The sequence below is a fragment of the Salvelinus sp. IW2-2015 genome, unplaced genomic scaffold (genome assembly GCF_002910315.2).
Source record: "Salvelinus sp. IW2-2015 unplaced genomic scaffold, ASM291031v2 Un_scaffold451, whole genome shotgun sequence".
NCBI lineage: Eukaryota > Metazoa > Chordata > Actinopteri > Salmoniformes > Salmonidae > Salvelinus > Salvelinus sp. IW2-2015.
The window spans coordinates 339078-358197 of NW_019942555.1; the positions used below are offsets into that span (position 1 = coordinate 339078).

At 40.1% G+C, this 19120-nt stretch overlaps 1 protein-coding gene and 1 pseudogene across 1 annotated transcript; one reads left to right on the forward strand and one right to left on the reverse strand.

Annotated features, from left to right (window-relative positions):
• Positions 1 to 6594, forward strand: part of LOC112068335 (ribokinase-like) — a 52335-nt pseudogene extending 45741 nt beyond the window's left edge.
• A 1453-nt stretch (positions 6595 to 8047) lies between these two features.
• On the reverse strand, positions 8048 to 17617 carry LOC112068329 (large ribosomal subunit protein bL33m). The gene is made up of 3 exons (XM_070438109.1): positions 17508 to 17617; positions 12531 to 12637; positions 8048 to 9022 (listed from the first exon to the last, which is right to left on the reverse strand). Exons 1-3 carry the CDS (start codon positions 17615 to 17617, stop codon positions 8973 to 8975), a joined length of 267 nt encoding a protein of 88 aa, XP_070294210.1. The 3' UTR covers positions 8048 to 8972.
• Between the last annotated feature and the right edge of the window lie 1503 nt (positions 17618 to 19120).

Below are 19120 nucleotides of genomic sequence, written 5' to 3' on the forward strand. Positions count from 1 at the left end.
AGTCTGCATAGCCATTTGACTAGATGTTCAGGAGTCTTATGGCTTGGGGGTAGAAGCAGTTTAGAAGCCTCTTGGACCTAGACTTGGCACTTCGGTACCGCTTGCCGCGCGGTAGCAGAGATATCAGTCTATGACTAGGGTGGCTGGAGTCTTTGACAATTTTCAATGGCAGCTCCAGAGTGGTCTTAAGTAACTTAATCACAAAGCTCACCATATAATTTCTTTCAATGCCTTCTGCTACCTGGTATATCCGACTTGTTGCGCCAAGTCGGAGATTGGTGTCCCTGTGTTTCAAGTATTTGAGTGCCCTCTCATGGTGGATCACTGAGTCGGACTGCTGAGTGAAGGAAAAGCAGCCAACAAGTGCTCAGTATATGTGGGAATTCCTTCAAGACTGTTGGAAAAGCATTCCAGGTGAAGCTGGTTAAGAGAATGCCAAGAGTGTGCAAAGCTGTCATCAAGGCAAAGGGTGGCTACTTTGAAGAACCTCAAGCATAAAATATATTTCGATTTTTAAAACTTTTTTGTTGGTTACTACATGATTCCATATGTGTAATTTAATAGTTTGTTTTCACCATTATTCTACAATGTAGAGTAAAAATAAAGAAAAACCCTTGAATGAGTTGGCGTGTCCAAACTTTTGACTGGTACTGTACATGTAGGTAAAGTGACTATGCATAGATAATACATTTGCTGGAGTGTCCCGACTGCATGTGCACAGCCTCCATAAGTTAGCCTTTACTGTACCATCAATGTTAAACTATTCGTACTGCAATCTGCCTCGACGTGTCTTTAATGAAATAATCCTTTACTGTCCCTAGCACAACACGCAAACACAGCAACTCCCCCATTCCCTGGTGGTGCATATGAAATTAACCATAGCACTGAGGGGAACCTGGTTTAGCGTCCTTCCCCCAAACCCTCCTCCCATCTCCCTGTGACTCACCTCTCAGCCCTGCACCAGTCAGCAGAACACAACACAGCACAGGCTGTGGTCAGGTTTTTGGTGGTGCTTGCCCCCACTACTCTTTGATGGCCCAATACATTCTGGAGTGTTTAACTCTTTTGGATGCCCTAATCCCTCTTCCAGTAAACCCTTTTATTTTACTGGCAAAGAGGGAAAAAAATGATTGTTGTCCGAATGGCTAGACAGCCCTTTATTTAGTAGTGCTGTACTTGTCATTGTTTTCACCATTAGTAAGTTTGCTCTGTGTGTATTTGGTGGTGTCTATGTAATACTGAGTTGGCAAACTGAAAAAGGAGGCTGGGTCTGAAGTCATGATCTTGTAGTATCAATACAGTGAGTCACTTGGTGTTTCTCAGCGGTTCACTTCAGTGTGTTACCCAGCGTCACCAGCCTCCTCTTCTGCGCATTCGGAAACCCCACTCTATTCACTTGGATGTAATCATTTTTCAAGCTACTTTTTGCTATGACTCTTATAATACACAGTAGTATTGTAGAAGTGCTGTATTACATTATTAGTAGTGAAATCGGGGGACTTTGAGTGTTCACATTTCCAAAAAGAGGCTACTCTTTTGATATTGGTGTCAGAAGTGAGATCACAAACACATGGGACATCATTAGAAGCATGTCACAGAGCTTCTGGAAAATTAGAGAAAGCATGCTTTCTTAAAGATTTATGACCAGGTTTGAATATGGGAGAATAGAAAAAAATTAAAAAGTGTTACCCAAAAATACACATTTATATTGTATTATTATTGTACCAGTCTCCTTTCCAGTCAGTGCTAAGTTCAAAGCAGCATAACACTCAAGCTTCTCACTGTTGCTGCCCCAGTTCTTTCATCATCCACTGATCCACAACACATTTCCTGGGATATAAACATTGGGTTGTTATTTTACCTAAAATGCACAAGGTCCTCTATTCCGACAATTAATCTACAGATAAAAGGGTAAACCTAGTTAGTTTCTAGTAATCTCTCCTCCTTCAGTCTTCTTTGCACTTTATATGGCGGCTGTCAATCAACTTTAAGGTGCATTACCACCACCAACTGGAATGGAGTGTGGACCTCAGTTCATCTTTCAATCACCCACGTGGGTATATACTCCTTAAAAACAATGAGAGAAGCGGGACTTGCAGCGTGTCAAGCGTCAAAAATAGACCCCCAGGCACCATGTCAGGTTCCTTGTATCACTTAATTAGATAAAGGTTAGGGCAGGGGTCAGTTTTGAAAGGAAGACAAGACCGATGAAGTTGGCCAACAAGGAATTTGGATTTGCAGACCTGTTTTGATCTCAAAGTGAGATTTGATTGAGTAGACTAAAGACAATTAAGAAAAAAGGGAAGACCAGCTACAACATGCATTTATACTCGTAGACCAGTTTGTTATGCTGATGTTAGATTGATTGCGCACGCTGCCACCTTAACTCAAACTTCTATGACTCCAGTCTCTAACAAAGCAGAGAACCAGCAGAGGTTGCGGCGTAGCGGATGGAGTTAACCGTGGAGAGCATCAGCGCTCATCCGCGGCTACCGCTTCTGTTGTTTGACTGACAGGCTTCCCAATCTAACCTTCACCAAAGTGTGTTAGGGGCAGACGCAGCGGGGCTGAGGGGAGCAGTGGTTGTCAGCTCCAGTGAGCGTCACGCGGGGATCCGACGCTGTCACATGCCAGTCTCAGGGAGCGAGGCATTGTTTAACACAAGACGAGAGGACAGTGACTCGGCATTGGGCGCACTGGAGCATGGTGAACAGAGAGGATCAGAAGACTTTGTTACCAGTTGTTATGCAGTTCCACTCTTTACGAGGGGGGTAATCACAATTTGAATGGAGTTTGTTTAATATTTGCAAATTATTGCGACTGTTCTGGCAACTTGAATGTGGGACCATCTTTTTTCTCACTATTCTGTCACTTCAAGTATGGGTGCCAACCTCCTTGAGTTTGGGTGTGGACAGGATGTAGTCATTTTCTAACCAGAACTGTGAACTGGAAACTTGCCAGTGCCAAAGTGGGACCATGCATTTCCACAACCCAATTCAAAAACCAGACAGGAGACATAAACATACAGTACCAGTAAAAAGTTGACACACCTACTCATTCCAGGATTTTTCAGATTTTTTTTTACAATGTTCTACATTGTAGAATAAGTGGACATCAACACTATGATAACACACATATGGAACCACATTGCGTCTGAGATTCTTCAAAGTAGCCACCCTTTGCCTTGATGACAGCTTTGCACACTCTTGGCATTCTCTCATCCAGTTTCATGAGGTAGTCACCTGGAATTAATTTCAATTAACAGGTGTGCCTTGATAAAAGTTAATTTCTAGAATGTATTTCCTTGTTAATGTGCTTGAGCCAATCAGTTGTGTTCTACAACGTAGAAAATAAAGAAAAATCCTGGAATGAGTAGCTGTCCAAACTTTTGACTGGTACTGTACATTGGTAAAAATGGAAATGTACCAGCTTTGTTAGATTTTTCTCCACCTATACTCACTTTTTTCCAGTCTCTCAGCAAGCCCTGTAATTCACCATTGGTCACCTTTGACTCTAGTCTTGCCTCTTGGCTGATGAGAGTTTTGCATGGGGGATGAGGTGGGGTGGATTCTCGGGGGAGGGGTGGAGGAGTTCGTGGATGAGTGCAATGAGCCAGAATGGTGAGTAATCGGCCAGGCCTGTGAGAACCATTGGCGGGGGCCATCTGTGGTTAAATCTGAGCGCGTTGCCACATTCCACCATGCGTTTTCCCATCAGCGATCTAACTCCCTCATCTCACCCAATCCCTCCTCCAAGCCCAAGCCTGTCAATAGCAGAGAAAGAAATAATAAACCCATGACCAACCCATAAGCAATCCCAGAGGAGTGTTAGCTGTAACTGTCTGGATGGCAGAAAACTGGGACAGGAGGGATGTCCTAAAGGACTTAACACATTTGTCATTTAGGGCCAAATTCTAATTTGGGATCTGCACGCTGAACTTGGATGTTTGCAAAAAAACATGAATTGATGTCAAGGATTTGGCCCTTGGAGTTTTGTAGACATTGAATTGGTCCTCCTTGTCACCAATTAATACACCAAGGTTGTTTTCTACAACCTTGCCTATTGTTGTTTGAGACCACCTAAAGCGAGACCGTTTCAAGACGAAGACCGGAGCAAATAAAGTCAGAGTCAAGACCAGAGGGTGGGGGGGGTTGAGACCAGGATTGTAATTTTCAAGACCAGCATTGTAATTTTGTCAAATCACCATGTCCAGTATTTCTGTGTTCATATATGCTGAGGGAAAATAGAGCAAACCTTACAAATTATTACTAACCCAAACACAATGAGGAAGAATGGGCCTTCTACGCCTTTAGAGAAGGGCTAAGGATTTATAAAACAAAATTATTTTCAATGATGTTCTGATTTAATCTCTTCAGTTTTTGTTGGAAAGGGTTAACTGAAGAATCTATTGGGAGAAATCTAGCTAGCTAAGTCAGCCATTGGCTAGGCCATCAAAAGCTAGATAAAAGGCCTCAGCGCTTCAACTCTATTAGGGCAACACTTTGGAGTGACAGTGGAATTAACCAATCACATTGAGTTAATGGGTGGGCCGTTTTTACAAAAACGTATTGAAACTGGCTTCTTGAAGGCCAACAGGTCAATGCGCAATACCGAGCAGTAGTTTTCCCACGGTCTAGCAAGCTAGCTTTTGTTGTCGGCTAGTTTGCAGTGGCTGCAGCAGGTGTTATCGAAAGGGATGTTGTTACTAATTTGTTAGCTTCTCCCTTTTCAAGAATAACTTTCAACAAGAAGTTTAAAATTTTCATCATCTAGTAGAACTGTGTTTATTGCAGCTCGCTTGGTGTTAGACATCTCTTTGAAAATAACTTGTGTGTGAAACATTGTTGCATTTAAACTTTAGGTCACCGTTTACTTTTTGTGCTAAACGTAAAATGTTTTTGCAATGGGAAGTAATAGTACATTTCGATTGGGAAATTATTAAATGGTTGTATTCTTATGATTGTAACCTACTGGCTTATTATTGAGCAAAAATGTGTAATTCATTAATACTGTAAAAATGTGTATCTTGTTTTATACTATAAACTGTTTATTTTGTGTAAAAACAAATATCTGAAATGTAGTCCTTGAAATGTCCTGAAAGTTAAAAAAAAATTAAAGGTTTCTATTTTATCCATATATTTAGTGTTTGTATTTTTGTTTTTAATCGCATTTGCATTAAAGCCTCTGATAATTATATTTCGTTTTCACAGATCAAGTTTAGGTAGGTATCATTTAAAAAAAACTAAAAACATTTGCTCTTAAATGTTGATAATGCTTTGCTTAATTTATGCTAATAACAGTGGAAAAGTGAACATTAATATTTAAAAAAATACTTTATTTCTATCATTCTTATATTGTCTCGCACACTCTACGAGCATATACCATTTTGGTATATGGTATAATTCTGCCAAGTTGACCCTGTCAAAAGACAGCTAAATATGTTGGGGGGGGGGGGGAAATTCTAGTCTATTTGATTATTCTGGCATATTATATGCATGATACCGACATATTTTTGGTACGGTAATAACCATTTTTCAATGTAGGTTAAATATTCTTCATACTAATTGCATAATGTTCAGTTAGTATCTGTCTCATGTCTTATCTTTAATTGTTTATAACAAATTGGAATCTCACACTGGATAGGATAGGACAGGACAATTAGTGATAATACATTTGTTTGCCATAAAGGGTGAGTAATAGGCTTCATCCATTGAAGTTGAAAATTAAAATGATTAAAAGGAAAATACCACTCAAAAACGCTTGGTATTTGTTTTGTCGACTTTTGATACAGTCCCAAAATGTTTTGCATGTCAGCAATCAAGTTCAAGATATAGAACTTTAAAAATACAGAAAGTGTCGCAGAATGATGCGTTTTGCATCATATGAAAAATGCATCATTACGGTGATAATTTATGTAGTTTGAAAGTTCTACATCTTGAAAACTTGATTTCTGAAATGAAAAACATTGAGACTGACAGTGGGGAGCCTTGTTCAAAAAGCCACAATTGACATGGCATAGCACCCCCTACTGTTGCAAACAGTTGATCAGTTAAATAACATCTCATCTCAGTTCCACTTTTGATTCGTTTTTCCAAGTTTCATGATAAATTAGGTCATATAGCCCTTTATTTGCTTACATGAAATTCTAAAAATGAGGGAATTAATGTTTCATTCTTGTCATAAAGGGTAGTGAGTTCTCAGGGCAAGGTCATAGTTGTCTGCAGGAAGTACTTTTTGTCCTTCCAGCCTACATCCCAATTGAATTGTTGACACCCTCAGTGTGTGTGTTTCACTATCTGAGTATGGTATTGGAGTATTAATGACCGTTTTCATCTCTACACAGGGAGATGGAGACAGCTTGATTTGTGCCATGGCATTCTACATGGCTCACTTTCCCACAATGCAACTGGAGGATGGCCAGTAGAGCCAATCAGGTGGCATGAGTGAGTGTAGACAAATGGGACGCAAGCGTCTTATCCCTCAAAAAGGACCTACCCGCGGACATTTTCTAGAGAAGACAGCAACTTACACACTAAATGGACACTGAACCATAACAATCTAACACTGTCGCAAGTACTGTATCAACTAATATAACGACTGTAAATACATTTGTAATGACCATTGTCCTTTATTAAATCTGCCATACCAGTATTTATCATATACAATACTTTTTTAAATATTCTAATTTCATTGAAACGTGAATAAGATTAATACTTTTAATAAATTCCGCTTCATACTAAATGTAGCCACAATTTCTGACACTCAAACATTGTTTTCATAAGCTTTGGCAATGTCAACAAATGGGACATAATAATGTAAAACATTTAAGAGGTAAAAGAGAACTTGAATTATTAAACTTTTATTCTGACCTATGATCAGGATACAAATAAATGTATCTTCCTTTTTAAAATGTCAGAAATACTGTGAAAAAGTTAAACACCAAACCCAGATTAGGTTGTACCATTGATTGATTGTATATGTTTCTAGACAAAAAAAGAATTGTGTACTGAATTACCGTAATGTTGTGAAGCTTATTATAATTCAGGGTAAAACATGCATACCCCTTGACTTATTCCACATGTTACAGCCTGAATTCAAAATTGATTAAATAGACCCCCCGCCTCACACACAATACCCCACAATGACAAAGTGAAAACATGTTTTTTTTCTACAAATCTATTGAAAATGAAAATATTTAATTTACATAAGTATTCAAACCCTGAGTCAATACATGTTAGAATCACCTTTGGCAGCAATTACAGCTTTGAGTCTTTCTGGGAATGGTCTGTAAGAACATTGCACACCTGGACTGTACAATATTTGAACATGATTCTTTTTCAAATTCTTCAAGCTCTGTGAAGTTGGTTGTTGATCATTGCTAGACAGCTATTTAAGTTCTTCTTGTCTTTCAAGTAGATTTAAGTCAAAACTAACTAGGCCACTCAGGAACATTCAATGTCGTCTTGGTAAGCAACTCCAGTGTATATTTGGCCATGCGTTTTCGGTTATTGTCCTGCTGAAAGGTGAACTTATCATCTCCCAGTGTTTGGTCAAAAGTAAACTTAACCAGGTTTTCCTCTAGGATTTTGTCTGTGCTTAGCTTCATTCCGTTTCTTTTTATCCCCCCAAAATTCTCCTTGCCAATGACAAGCATACCAACATGATGCTGCCACCACCATGCTTGAAAATATGAAGAGTGGTACTCAGTGATGTGTTATGATGGATTTTCCCAAAACATAACGCTTTATATTCAGGACAAATTTCTTTGCCACATTTTTTGCAGTTTTACTTTAGTGCCTTATTGCAAACAGGATGCATGTTTTATTCTGTACAGGCTTCCTTTTCACGCTGTCATTTAGGTTAGTATTGTAGAGTAACTGTTGTGTGTGTGGGGTAGAGATGAGGTAATCATTCAAAATGTATGTTAAACACTATTATTGCACACGAAGTGAGACCATGAAACAGCTTATGTGACTTGTTAAGCAAATATTTACTCCTGAACTTATTTTGGCTTGCCATAAGAAAGTGGTTGAATAGTTAGACTCAAGACATTTCAGCTTTTCCTTTTTAATAACATTTCTAAAAACATGTTTCCACATTGACAATGACATTCTGGTGTATTGTGTGTAGGCCAATGACACCAAATCTCACTTTTTTATTTAGGCTTTAACAACAAAATGTGGAAAAAGTCAAGGGGTGTGAATACTTTGAGGGCACAGTAAGTGAGCAGTTGTCTCTTTCATGTTTCCATTATTCCTTAAATCAGGGATCCTCAACTAGATTCAGCCTTGGGCCGATTTCTTTATAAGTGGATGGTCGGGGGGGGCGGAACATAATTACAAATCATTTGTAGATTGCAAATTGACTGCAAGAAGCCCAAACGTAATATTTGACTAAAACATAATCATTTCAAACCTTGCTTACATTTGTATACAATCTCTATAATGCTTGTGAATACTTGGAGCTGATTTCCTGATGTTTTTACAGTCTATTGTCCAACAATGAATTATATATATTAAAAAAATAAAAAAATATTTATGATGATTATTTCTTGCTCAGAAATCTTGGGCGCCAAATAAAACCCCTCGTGGGTCAAATTCAGCCCGCCAGTTGGAACCCTGACTTAGATGATGCCAGACATGATCCTCTCGCAGAACAAAGATCATCAATAAGATTTAGCCTAAGGTAGAGAAAGTTTACAAGTGGAAAACAACATGAAACAAGACAGTTATTCCTCAATAAGTAAGAAGTGTCTCATTGATGGGAGTGGAAACAGAACTGCTTAAGGTTTTGCCACCATTTGGTTCATCCCAAATGTTTTACCATGAGCTGATGTGGTCCTGGAAAAGTCCAATAGGAACTCCTTAGCTCTTCTCACGAATGATGGTCAACAAAGTTTCGACAATACAATGAGTATTGTCAGTGAAATCTGCTTAGGATGTTGCAGATTCTTAATTCTTTGCCGTTCACGGTTAAATCGACCTAATCTTCTTCTTTTCGTGAAAGAGAACGTGCTTGTTCACTGCAAAGACAAAAATCTGAAGTAAGTGGATGCACACTGAAAAGCTATGGGCACAAATTGGAAGTATTGTGAGATTAAAATTTTGAGGCAGGGGCAAATGACTAGGCCAACATAGTATATGACGTGAATTACCATGAAAACACATGTTACCTGATATGAGCTGAATATTAAATCACTTATTATATACAGCAGGAGGAACAACAACAAAATTATGCATCTAACAAGACTCCCAATATTGGCTCTTTGTGTATGATGATGTCATATGGCTGAGTCTATGGTCGTGTTGCCCTGCTCAGACGTTGCTGACATGCCAGATTTTACAAGCCTGGATAAGTATTTAACGTATCAGCTAACCACATCCTATCTGGTGCCTGACTGCACACTCGATGACATGGCATGCAATCACTGGTCGATTCATGCAGGGGAACACGACCATAGTTAAAGCCACACCGTGGCGACGTCTGAAATTTGGCGTCAAACCCTTGCTTCATCTGTACATGTTTCACCAATTTCTCTCAGCTCATTGGAGGAAGAGGACCGAGGGAGTACCTTGGATCCTCTGCTTCAATGCGCTTTGAGCACAATTGAAGAAACAAGTATGGAGGAAGCAAGTAACCAGGGCCGTAACTACATACACTACTGGTCAAAAGTTTTAGAACACCTACTCATTCCAGGGTTTTTATTTTTACTATTTTCTATATTGTATATATTCTATATTGTTTTAGATTCTTCAAAGTAGCCACCCTTTGCCTTGACAGCTTTGCACACTCTTGGCACTCTCTCAACCAGCTTCATGAGGTAGTCACCTGGAATTCATTTCAATTAACAGGTGTGCCTAAATTAAAAGTTCATTTGTGGGATTTCTTTCCTTCTTAATGCGTTTGAGCCAATCAGTTGTGTTGAGACAAGGTGTGGGGGGGATACAGAAGATAGCCCCATTTGTGAACAGACCAAGTCCATATTATGGCAAGAACAGCTCAAATAAGCAAAGAGAAACAACAGACCATCATTACTTTAAGACATGAAGGTCAGTCAATACGGAAAATTTCAAGAACATTGAACATTTCTTCAAGTGCAGTGGCAAAATCTATCAAGCACTATGATGAAACTGGCTCTCATGAGAACAGCCACAGGAATGGAAGACCCAGAGTTACCTCTGCTGCAGAGGATAAGTTCATTAGTAACCAGCCTCAGAAATTGCAGCCCAAATAAATGCTTCACAGAGCTCAAGTAACAGACACATCTCAACATCAACTCTTCAGAGGACACTGCATGAATCAGGCCTTCATGTTCGAACTGCTGCAAAGAAACCACAACTAAAAGGACCCCAATAAGAAGAGACTTGCTTGGGCCAAGAAACACGATCAATGGAAATTAGCCCTTTGGTCTGGAGACCAAATTGGAGATTTTTATTTCCATCCGCCGTGTCTTTGTGAGATGCGGCGTAGGTGAACGGATGATCTCCGCTGGTGTGGTTCCCACCGTAAACCATGGAGGAGGTGTTATGGTGTGGGGGTGCTTTGCTGGTGACACTGTCTGTGATTTATTTAGAATTCAAGGCACACTTAACCAGCATGGCTACCACAGCCATCCCATCTGATTTACTTAGTGGGAATATCATTTGTTTTTTAACAGGACAATGAACCAACACAACTCCAGGCTGTGTAAGGGCTATTTGACCAAGAAGGAGAGTGATGGATTGCTGCATCAGATGACCTGGCCTCCACAATCTCCCGACCCCAACCAAACTGAGATGGTGAGTGAGACTGCTGAGTGAAAGGAAAAGCAGCCAACAAGTGCTCAGCATATGTGGGAACTCCTTCACGACTGTTGGAAAAGCATTCCAGGTGAAGCTGGTTGAGAGAATGGCAAGAGTGTGCAAAGCTGTCATCAAGGCATGGGTGGCTATTAGAAAGTCAAATATATTTTGATTTGTTTAACAATTTTTTGGTTCCTACATTATTCCATGTGTTATTTCATAGTTTTGATGTCTTCACTATTATTCTACAATGTAGAAAATAGTAAAAATAAAGAGAAACCCTTGAATGACCAGTCGTGTATGAATAAATAATACATTTTGTAAACAAAGCAAATAAATTACAGGTCAACATCTAAATATTACTCCCAGCGTTGATCATAGCTCAGAACTCTTATTCTTGATCTGACTGAGTTCTTATCGTGTCTGCCTCTTTGCGAACGAGTGGGACAGTGGTTTGTTATTTTCGTCTGCGTCCCCGGATTTGCCTTTTTAAAACCACATTCACCACTCTTTCAAACAGCTAACTCCATCTGAGAAAATCTGTACTAATCTTTTCAAACAAGTTAGAAACTTTTAAAAAAGAACATATGTTTCAGATATGAACATCTCCACATGGTCCATCTTCCTTATAGGCCTACGTTAAAATGCAGTTTTTGGCAGAAATGCTTTCTTGAACATGTGAACTTTCATGTGCCTTAATAGCAGATATGAGACTAGATTGAATGTTTTGCTAAGGCAATTTTCTCCAAAGTGAGTTTAAAAGTTGATCAACTTAAGGCAGAATTACTTTCCCATTGTTCCTCAAATGCAGTGTATGATATACCATGTTGTTGCTCTGACTCTAATTTTATCCAATGTAAAAAACGGAAATTCAAATTTTTCTACGCAAAACCGAATCCAGGTGGTGAGTCACAAATGTCATTTTCATTTATATCAGTGGTTGTTTGTCTTATCTCGATCGCCCAATGGAGTTTATAGTTCACCCATTACCCAACTTTTACATTTTTTTAACAATTACATCACTGATATTAATATAGAATCATGAGTAACATTCTAATAACTGAATGTGATAATATGATCTGTGTGCTCCATTGATGTTTTTTGTGCAGAGCTTGATTAGTAATGCCTGGGAATACAAATGTGAATTATGTAATTTAAGAAAAGTGATATGTAAAGAGTTGATTTTTTGCAATTCATCATTATACCGAATGAACAGTCACTGAGTCAGTGTGAAACATTTCACATATTTGCCCCCATTCAGGGGAGTAACACTACAATTGTATAGGCTCTATGTTTGTAGATTAGGGTTAGGCGGTATCCAGATTTTCATACAGTCATACCATTTCTGTACCATACCGAGGTATACGGTATTACCGACTGTGCACACAACGGGTGCTATTAAAAATAAAAAAACTGGGATATTGATCTAGGAGGGGTTTGAATGTCTCTGCAGTAACCAAGAAACTTGATCTTGACATCTTGCCACTTAGCTAGTAAACCAAATGCATTGGTATTTCGAAATATACAGTATAACGGGGAATCACCCAAGCCTATTGTAGATCGACTGAGGTGACAAACTAGAGCAGCCAAGGTGACAATGGGGGACTTGGTTATGGCTACGGAAGTAACATTTTCCGACACAGTGAGAGGCCGTTGTCCACTGGGCATCAGTGCTAACTCCCGGAGAGAAAAAGTGTCATAGTTTGCTCCCATACAATGATACTCAGTCAGAGATGGTTTGTAGCTTACCCAGGGGATCATTTTTTCGCAGCACCAGTTTCTCCCGTAGTCGGTTCCTCTTGGTGTTGAAACAATAACCTGTCCCTGCAGCACTCACCATTTGCACTAGGACAGTCCTGTAACACAGATACAATGGTTCCTTTGTGTGATAGCCCACAAAGAATTATGGAATATACTACATGAACATTGGTATTCCTCTGGGTCACTTTTATAATAGAGCAGATTGAGGATAATATCACAGTAAACACACTTCAGAGAAAGATTATAACCTAAAATCCAATCTGTACGGTATTAACATTTTACTAGGGAGTAGTTAGCCAGCAGATCAGACCCGCTTGCTAAGTAGTAGTCGTTCAATCTTCTCGGTGTAACAGTTGGGATAATGGAACAATTCGGAGCACAATGCATTTCTCATCCCTGGATTGAGGTACTTTTTCAGAGCAATATCTCGCGCCGGCTCCACGGTGTCCTAATCTACACAACAATGCTAACGTTAGTGCAGTTGTAAGCATGCGGTTTCCGATCTGCTGGCTATGAAGTAGCATACACAGTACAATACATGGTCCATGGATATAGTAATAAATAGCGGGTCTATGTACAAATAATGAGGTGGAGAAGGAAAGAAAGCACTTACTTTGACTTGGCCACTTGTGTGCATGGAAAACAGAGGACAGTGAAATCAGATGGGCAAGATCATTATGCCCGTTTATGTTAGCTTTAGCTAGCTAGTTAACGTAACACTTGCCATTGATAGCTAATTAACGTAGCTTCTGATTGAGCAATCTAACGCTAGTCAACACGACATCTTTTTTTCAAGTATGGTCGCTAGCTAGTTTACTACTGAAACTAGAAAGGTAACGTTAACATGACACGCTGGCTTCAACGCTAAAGATAGTGAATCACAGGTAAATCTACCAACCAAATATGCATAGAGCCAGCCAAACAATACAATATTTGCCATACAAGTGGAAAAACGACAATATACAGCAACGTATTCAAACATACTCACGGTTTACAGCAGTGAGGAACATTTTTGAATACAGTAACGTTATTAGCTAGAACAAATAGATAGCTTCTTCTTCTTTTTCTTTGGGTTTGATGGCGAACTACACCAAAATGTGTATTGTCGCCACCAACTGGATGTTGAGGAAAACAATTCCCTAAAGAAAAGTAATTCCACTATGGGAAAGAGAAAATGAAGATTAATATTATTTCCATATTCCAGCTCCTTCAGTCATTCAAAACCTCAAATCCTCTGTTTAGGCTCTAGGGCCTGAGAGGGTGGGACTGCATGAGTCAGTAATCAATGTAGCTCGTCAGATGTAAAAAAAAATTTAACCCAGAAATGTCTCAACTACAGAAACAATGATGTCAATCTTTCTTGACTTTTTAAAAACTTTTTTTTTTTACCAGCATTGCTATTAAAGCGACAAAGTCACTTTCTTCACTTGTCTGGATTGTGCTGGTGACACAGGCCTCGGTGCATGTTGCTGTATAGCTCCCCTGTTATTCACTACCATCAGACCTTCTGCTCTTTCTACTGTTTTTACTGCCTCCGCATACTCCAGAAATGTTCTTTAACATTTCAATGTCAACATCTTCTGACACTCCAGAAATGACTCCTTTGACAGGTGCCCTGTTCCATAGCTCAAAACACGACACAGTATAATCATCAACTCGAATGAGGCCCAACAAACATTCCTTCTGATCAGCAGAAACACACAAAATCAATACAAGACCTATCCTTATCATTTTCACGGACTTTCTTCACCATTTCGGATACTCTCCATGGGCTCAAATCGGGCTCCAATACTCCCAGATAACAACCTCGTACCAAATACAATGGGGTAATACCAATACTAAACATTTCCTTTCCCACATCAATTTTACTTTTTTATCCATTCTTTTGGACAAAAGTCTATTCATCTTTATTTACACAGCCATCACATTCAAGCTCCATCTCCGCCATCTCCGATTCCGCCATCGTCCTGGAGTCATCAGCTAGCTATCTTAGGGTAAGTAAGTCACATTGAAATACCAAAGCACAACTCCCGGGTTGCTTCTTCTTCTATGGCATTATGGTATTATAGCGGTTCACCACAAACGTTACCAGGCATTTAGACTGTACATCGGTAACTTATCACGTGCCGCTTCGGCCACTCAGAGTGGCGCGCTTGTGGGTGTGAAGGCAACATATAACAGCACGTTTGGTAGTGCATCAAGAATTGAGCATAGCAAGTTTGTCTGAAGGTCTGGTTATTAAATGGGTAAATACACTGAACAAAAATATGAAAGCAACATGTAACATGTTGGACCCATGACTCATGAGCTGAAATAAAATATCTCAGAAATGTTCCATGTGCAAAAAAAGCTTGTTTCTCTCAAATTTTGTGCACACATTTGTTTACATCCCTGTTAGTGAGCATTTCTATTTGGCCAAGATAATCAATCCACCTGATAGGTGTGGCATATAAAGAAGCTGATTAAACAGCATGATCATTACACAGGTGCACGCTGTGCTGGAGACAATAAAAGGCCACTCTAAAATGTGCAGTTTTGTCACACAACAGAGATGTTTTTAGTTTTGAGGGAGCGTGCAATTAGCATGCTGACTGCAGGAATGTCCACCAGAGCTGTTGCCAGAGAATGTAATGTTAATTTCTCTACCATAAGCAGCGTCCAACTTTGTTTTAGTGAATTTGGCAGTACGTCCAACCGGCCTCACAACCGCAGACCACGTGTATAGCGTTGTGTGGGCGAGCGGTTTGCTGATGTCAACGTTGTGAACAGAGTTCCCCATGGTGGCGGTGGGGTTAGGGTGTGGGCAGGCATAAGCTACGGATAACAAACACAATTGCATTTTATCGATGCCAATTTCAGTGCACAGTTATTTTTTCTAAAAAATGCATTGTTGGTTAAGGGCTTGTAATTTCACTGTAAGTAGTTGGATAGGCTATTTAAAGATGGGCTATGTACAGGTGCAGTGATCTGTGAGCTGCTCTGACAGCTGGTGCTTAAAGTTAGTGAGGGAGATATGAGTCTCCAGCTTCAGCGATTTTTGCAATTCGTTCCAGTCATTGGCAGCAGAGAACTGGAAAGAAAGGCGGCCAAAGGAAGAATTGGCTTTGGGGGTGACCAGTGAAATATACCTGCTGGAGCGCGTGCTACGAGTGGGTGCTGCTATGGTGACCAGTGAGCTGAGATAAGGCGGGGCTTTACCTAGCAAAGACTTATAGATGACCTGGAGCCAGTGGGTTTGGCGATGAGTATGAAGCGAGGGCCAGCCAACGAGAGCATACAGGTCGCAGTAGTGGGTGGTATATGGGGCTTTGGTGATAAAACGGATGGCACTGTGATAAACTGCATCCAATTTGTTGAGTAGAGTGTTGGAGGCTATTTTATAGATGACATCGCCAAAGTCGAGGATCGGTAGGATGGTCAGTTTTACGAGGGTATGTTTGGCAGCATAAATGAAGGATGCTTTGTTGCGAAATAGGAAGCCAATTCTAGATTTCATTTTGGATTGGAGATGCTTAATGTGAGTCTGGAAGGAGAGTTTACAGTCTAACCAGACACCTAGGTATTTGCAGATGTCCACATATTCTAAGTTAGAACCGTCCAGAGTAGTGATGCTGGACGTCCCACATACCCAAGAGAGGTTAAGGAGAAGTATATCTTTAATTCTGTGAATAACATCTGTATCTTTTATCAATGTTTATTATGAGTATTTCTGTGACTTGATATGGCTCTGTGCAAATTCACAGGATGTTTTGGAGGGAAAGCCAAATGTAAACTGAGGTTTTTGGATATAAATATGAACTTGATCGAACAAAACATACATGTATTGTGTAACATGAAGTCCTATGAGTGTCATCTGATGAAGATCGTCAAAGGTTAGTGCTTAATTGTATCTCTATTTCTGCTTTTTGTGACTTCTCTCTTTGGTTGGAAAATGGCTGAATGCTTACTGTGACTAGATGCTGACCTAACATAATGATATGTTCTGCTTTCGCCGAAAAGCATTTTTGAAATCGGACACTGTGGTTGGATTAACGATAATTTTATCTTTAAAATGGTGTCTAATACTTGTATGTTTGAGAAATTTGAATTATGAGATTTCTGTTGATTGAATTTGGCGCCCTGCAATTTCATTGGCTGTCGTTCCTAGACAGGTAAAAACCTACTCTAACCAGAAACCGTGGATAGATGGCGGCATTCGTGCATGGAAAGATGTCTGGGAATATGTCTGAATATAAACAGTGTAGCTATTCCTCCACAAGGCAATCAAACAAATGAAATGCCACTACAGGGTCAAGATGGAGTCGCAATTCAACGGCTCAGATACGAGACGCATGTGGCAGGGTCTACAGGAAATCACGGACTACAAAAAGAAATCTAGCCAAGTCACGGACACCAACGTCACACTTTCAGACATACTAAACACCTTCTTTGCCCGCTTTGATGATAATACAGTGCCACCGTCGCGGCCTGCTAAGAAGGACTGCGCCCCTCCCTTTTCCATGACTGACAAGAGTAAAACATTTAAACATGTTAACCCTCGCAAGGCTGCTGGCCCAGACGGCATCCCTAGCCATGTCCTCAAAGCATGCGCAGACCAGATGACTGGTGTGTTTATGGACATATTCAATCGCTCCCTATCCCAGTCTGTTGTCCCCACATGCTTCAAGATGGCTACAATTGTTCCTCTACCCAAGAAGGTAAAGATAACTGAACTAAATGACTACCGCACCGTAGCACTCACTTCTGTCATCATGAAGTGCTTTGAGACAAGTCTAGTCAAGGATCATATCACCTCCACCTTACCGGCCACCCTAGACCCACTTCAGTTTGCATACCGCCCCAACAGGTCCACAGACGATGCAATCGCCATCACACTGCACACTGCCCTATCACATCTGGACAAAAGGAATACCTATGTAAGAATGCTGTTCATTGACTACAGCTCAGCATTCAACATCATAGTACCCTCCATGCTCATCATCGAGCTGGAGGCCCTGGGTCTCAAACCCGCCCTGTGCAATTGGGTCCTTGACTTTGATGGGCCGCCGCCAGTTGGTGGAGTTAGGAAACAACATCTCAACTTCGCTGACCCGCAACACTGGGGCCCCACAAGGGTGCGTGCTCAGCCCCCTCCTGTACTCCCTGTTCACCCATGACTGTGTTGGTTCCGTTTTTCTGTGCTCCGTTTTTTACTTAACTTCTTGACGCTAGAGGCCAGATTTTATTTTTTATTTTTAAATAACGTTCCCAAGGTAAACGGACTATTTCTCAGGCCCAGATCGTAGAATATGCATATAATTTACAGATTAGGATAGAAAACACTCCAAAGTTTCCAAAACTGTCAAAATATTGTCTGTGAGTATAACAAAACTGATTCTGCAGGCGAAAACCTGAGGAAATCCAACCCGGAAGTGCTTTTGAAGAAAATCCCTGTTCTGTTGCCTCCCCTCTTCCATTTAAAGGGATATCAACCAGATTCCTTTTCCAATGGCTTCCTCAGGCTGTGACCAGGCTTTAGACATAGTTTCAGGCTTTTATTTTGAAAAATGAGCGAGATTTTTCAAAACGAGTCAGGTGTCCTTTGATTAGTTCCTGCGCGCGAGAGGGGTAGCTCGACATTTTCTTTCTCTCTTTTATTGAATAGGTTACCGTCCGGTTGAAATATTATCGATTATGTATGTTAAAAACAACCTGAGGATTGATTATAAAAAACGTTTGACATGTTTCTACAAACATTACGGATACTTTTTGGAATTTGTCTGCATTTCAGGAACGGAACGAGGCTGTGGTTTTCTGAACATAACGCGCAACCCAAATGATGTTTTTTTGTTATAAAACTAATATTTATCGTACAAAAATAACATTTATTGTGTAACTGGGAGTCTCGTGAGTGCAAACATCCGAAGATTATCAAAGGTAAGCGATTCATTTTATTGCTTTTCTGACTTTCGTGACCAAGCTAATATAAGGCTAACTGTTCTAGCATTGACTGATACACTCACAAACGCTTGGATTGCTTTCGCTGTAAAGCATATTTTCAAAATCTGACACGATAGGTGGATTAACAACAACCTAAACTGTGTTTTGGTATATTTCACTTGTGATTCCATGATTATAAATATTTTTAGTATTACTTTTGAATTTGGCGCTCTGCAATTCAGTGGTTGTTTATGAAAATGATCCCGGTAACGGGATCCGTAGCGCCAAGAAGGTAACAAATAAGGAACACTCAAAATGTGCACTTATAAATCATAACAATTTTAATCAAAATACAGCTGTAGACAGAAATCAAAGATCAAACATCACACATACAACTGATGTCTCTCCTGAGTTCTGCAAAATAGGAAAAGTCCCAAGTTATTTTATTAGGCCCGAAGTCCAGCCCTAGTGATGTCACTGCATACGTCATTACCTTCTACTCATCAGACCAAGCCCATGCATACACAGCTATACAAACTTGCAAGAGAGATACAGTCTGTCTCTTATACACATCTAGATGTGTATAAGAGACAGGGACATTACCTTCTACTCATCAGACCAAGCCCATGCATACACAGCTATACAAACTTGCAAGAGAG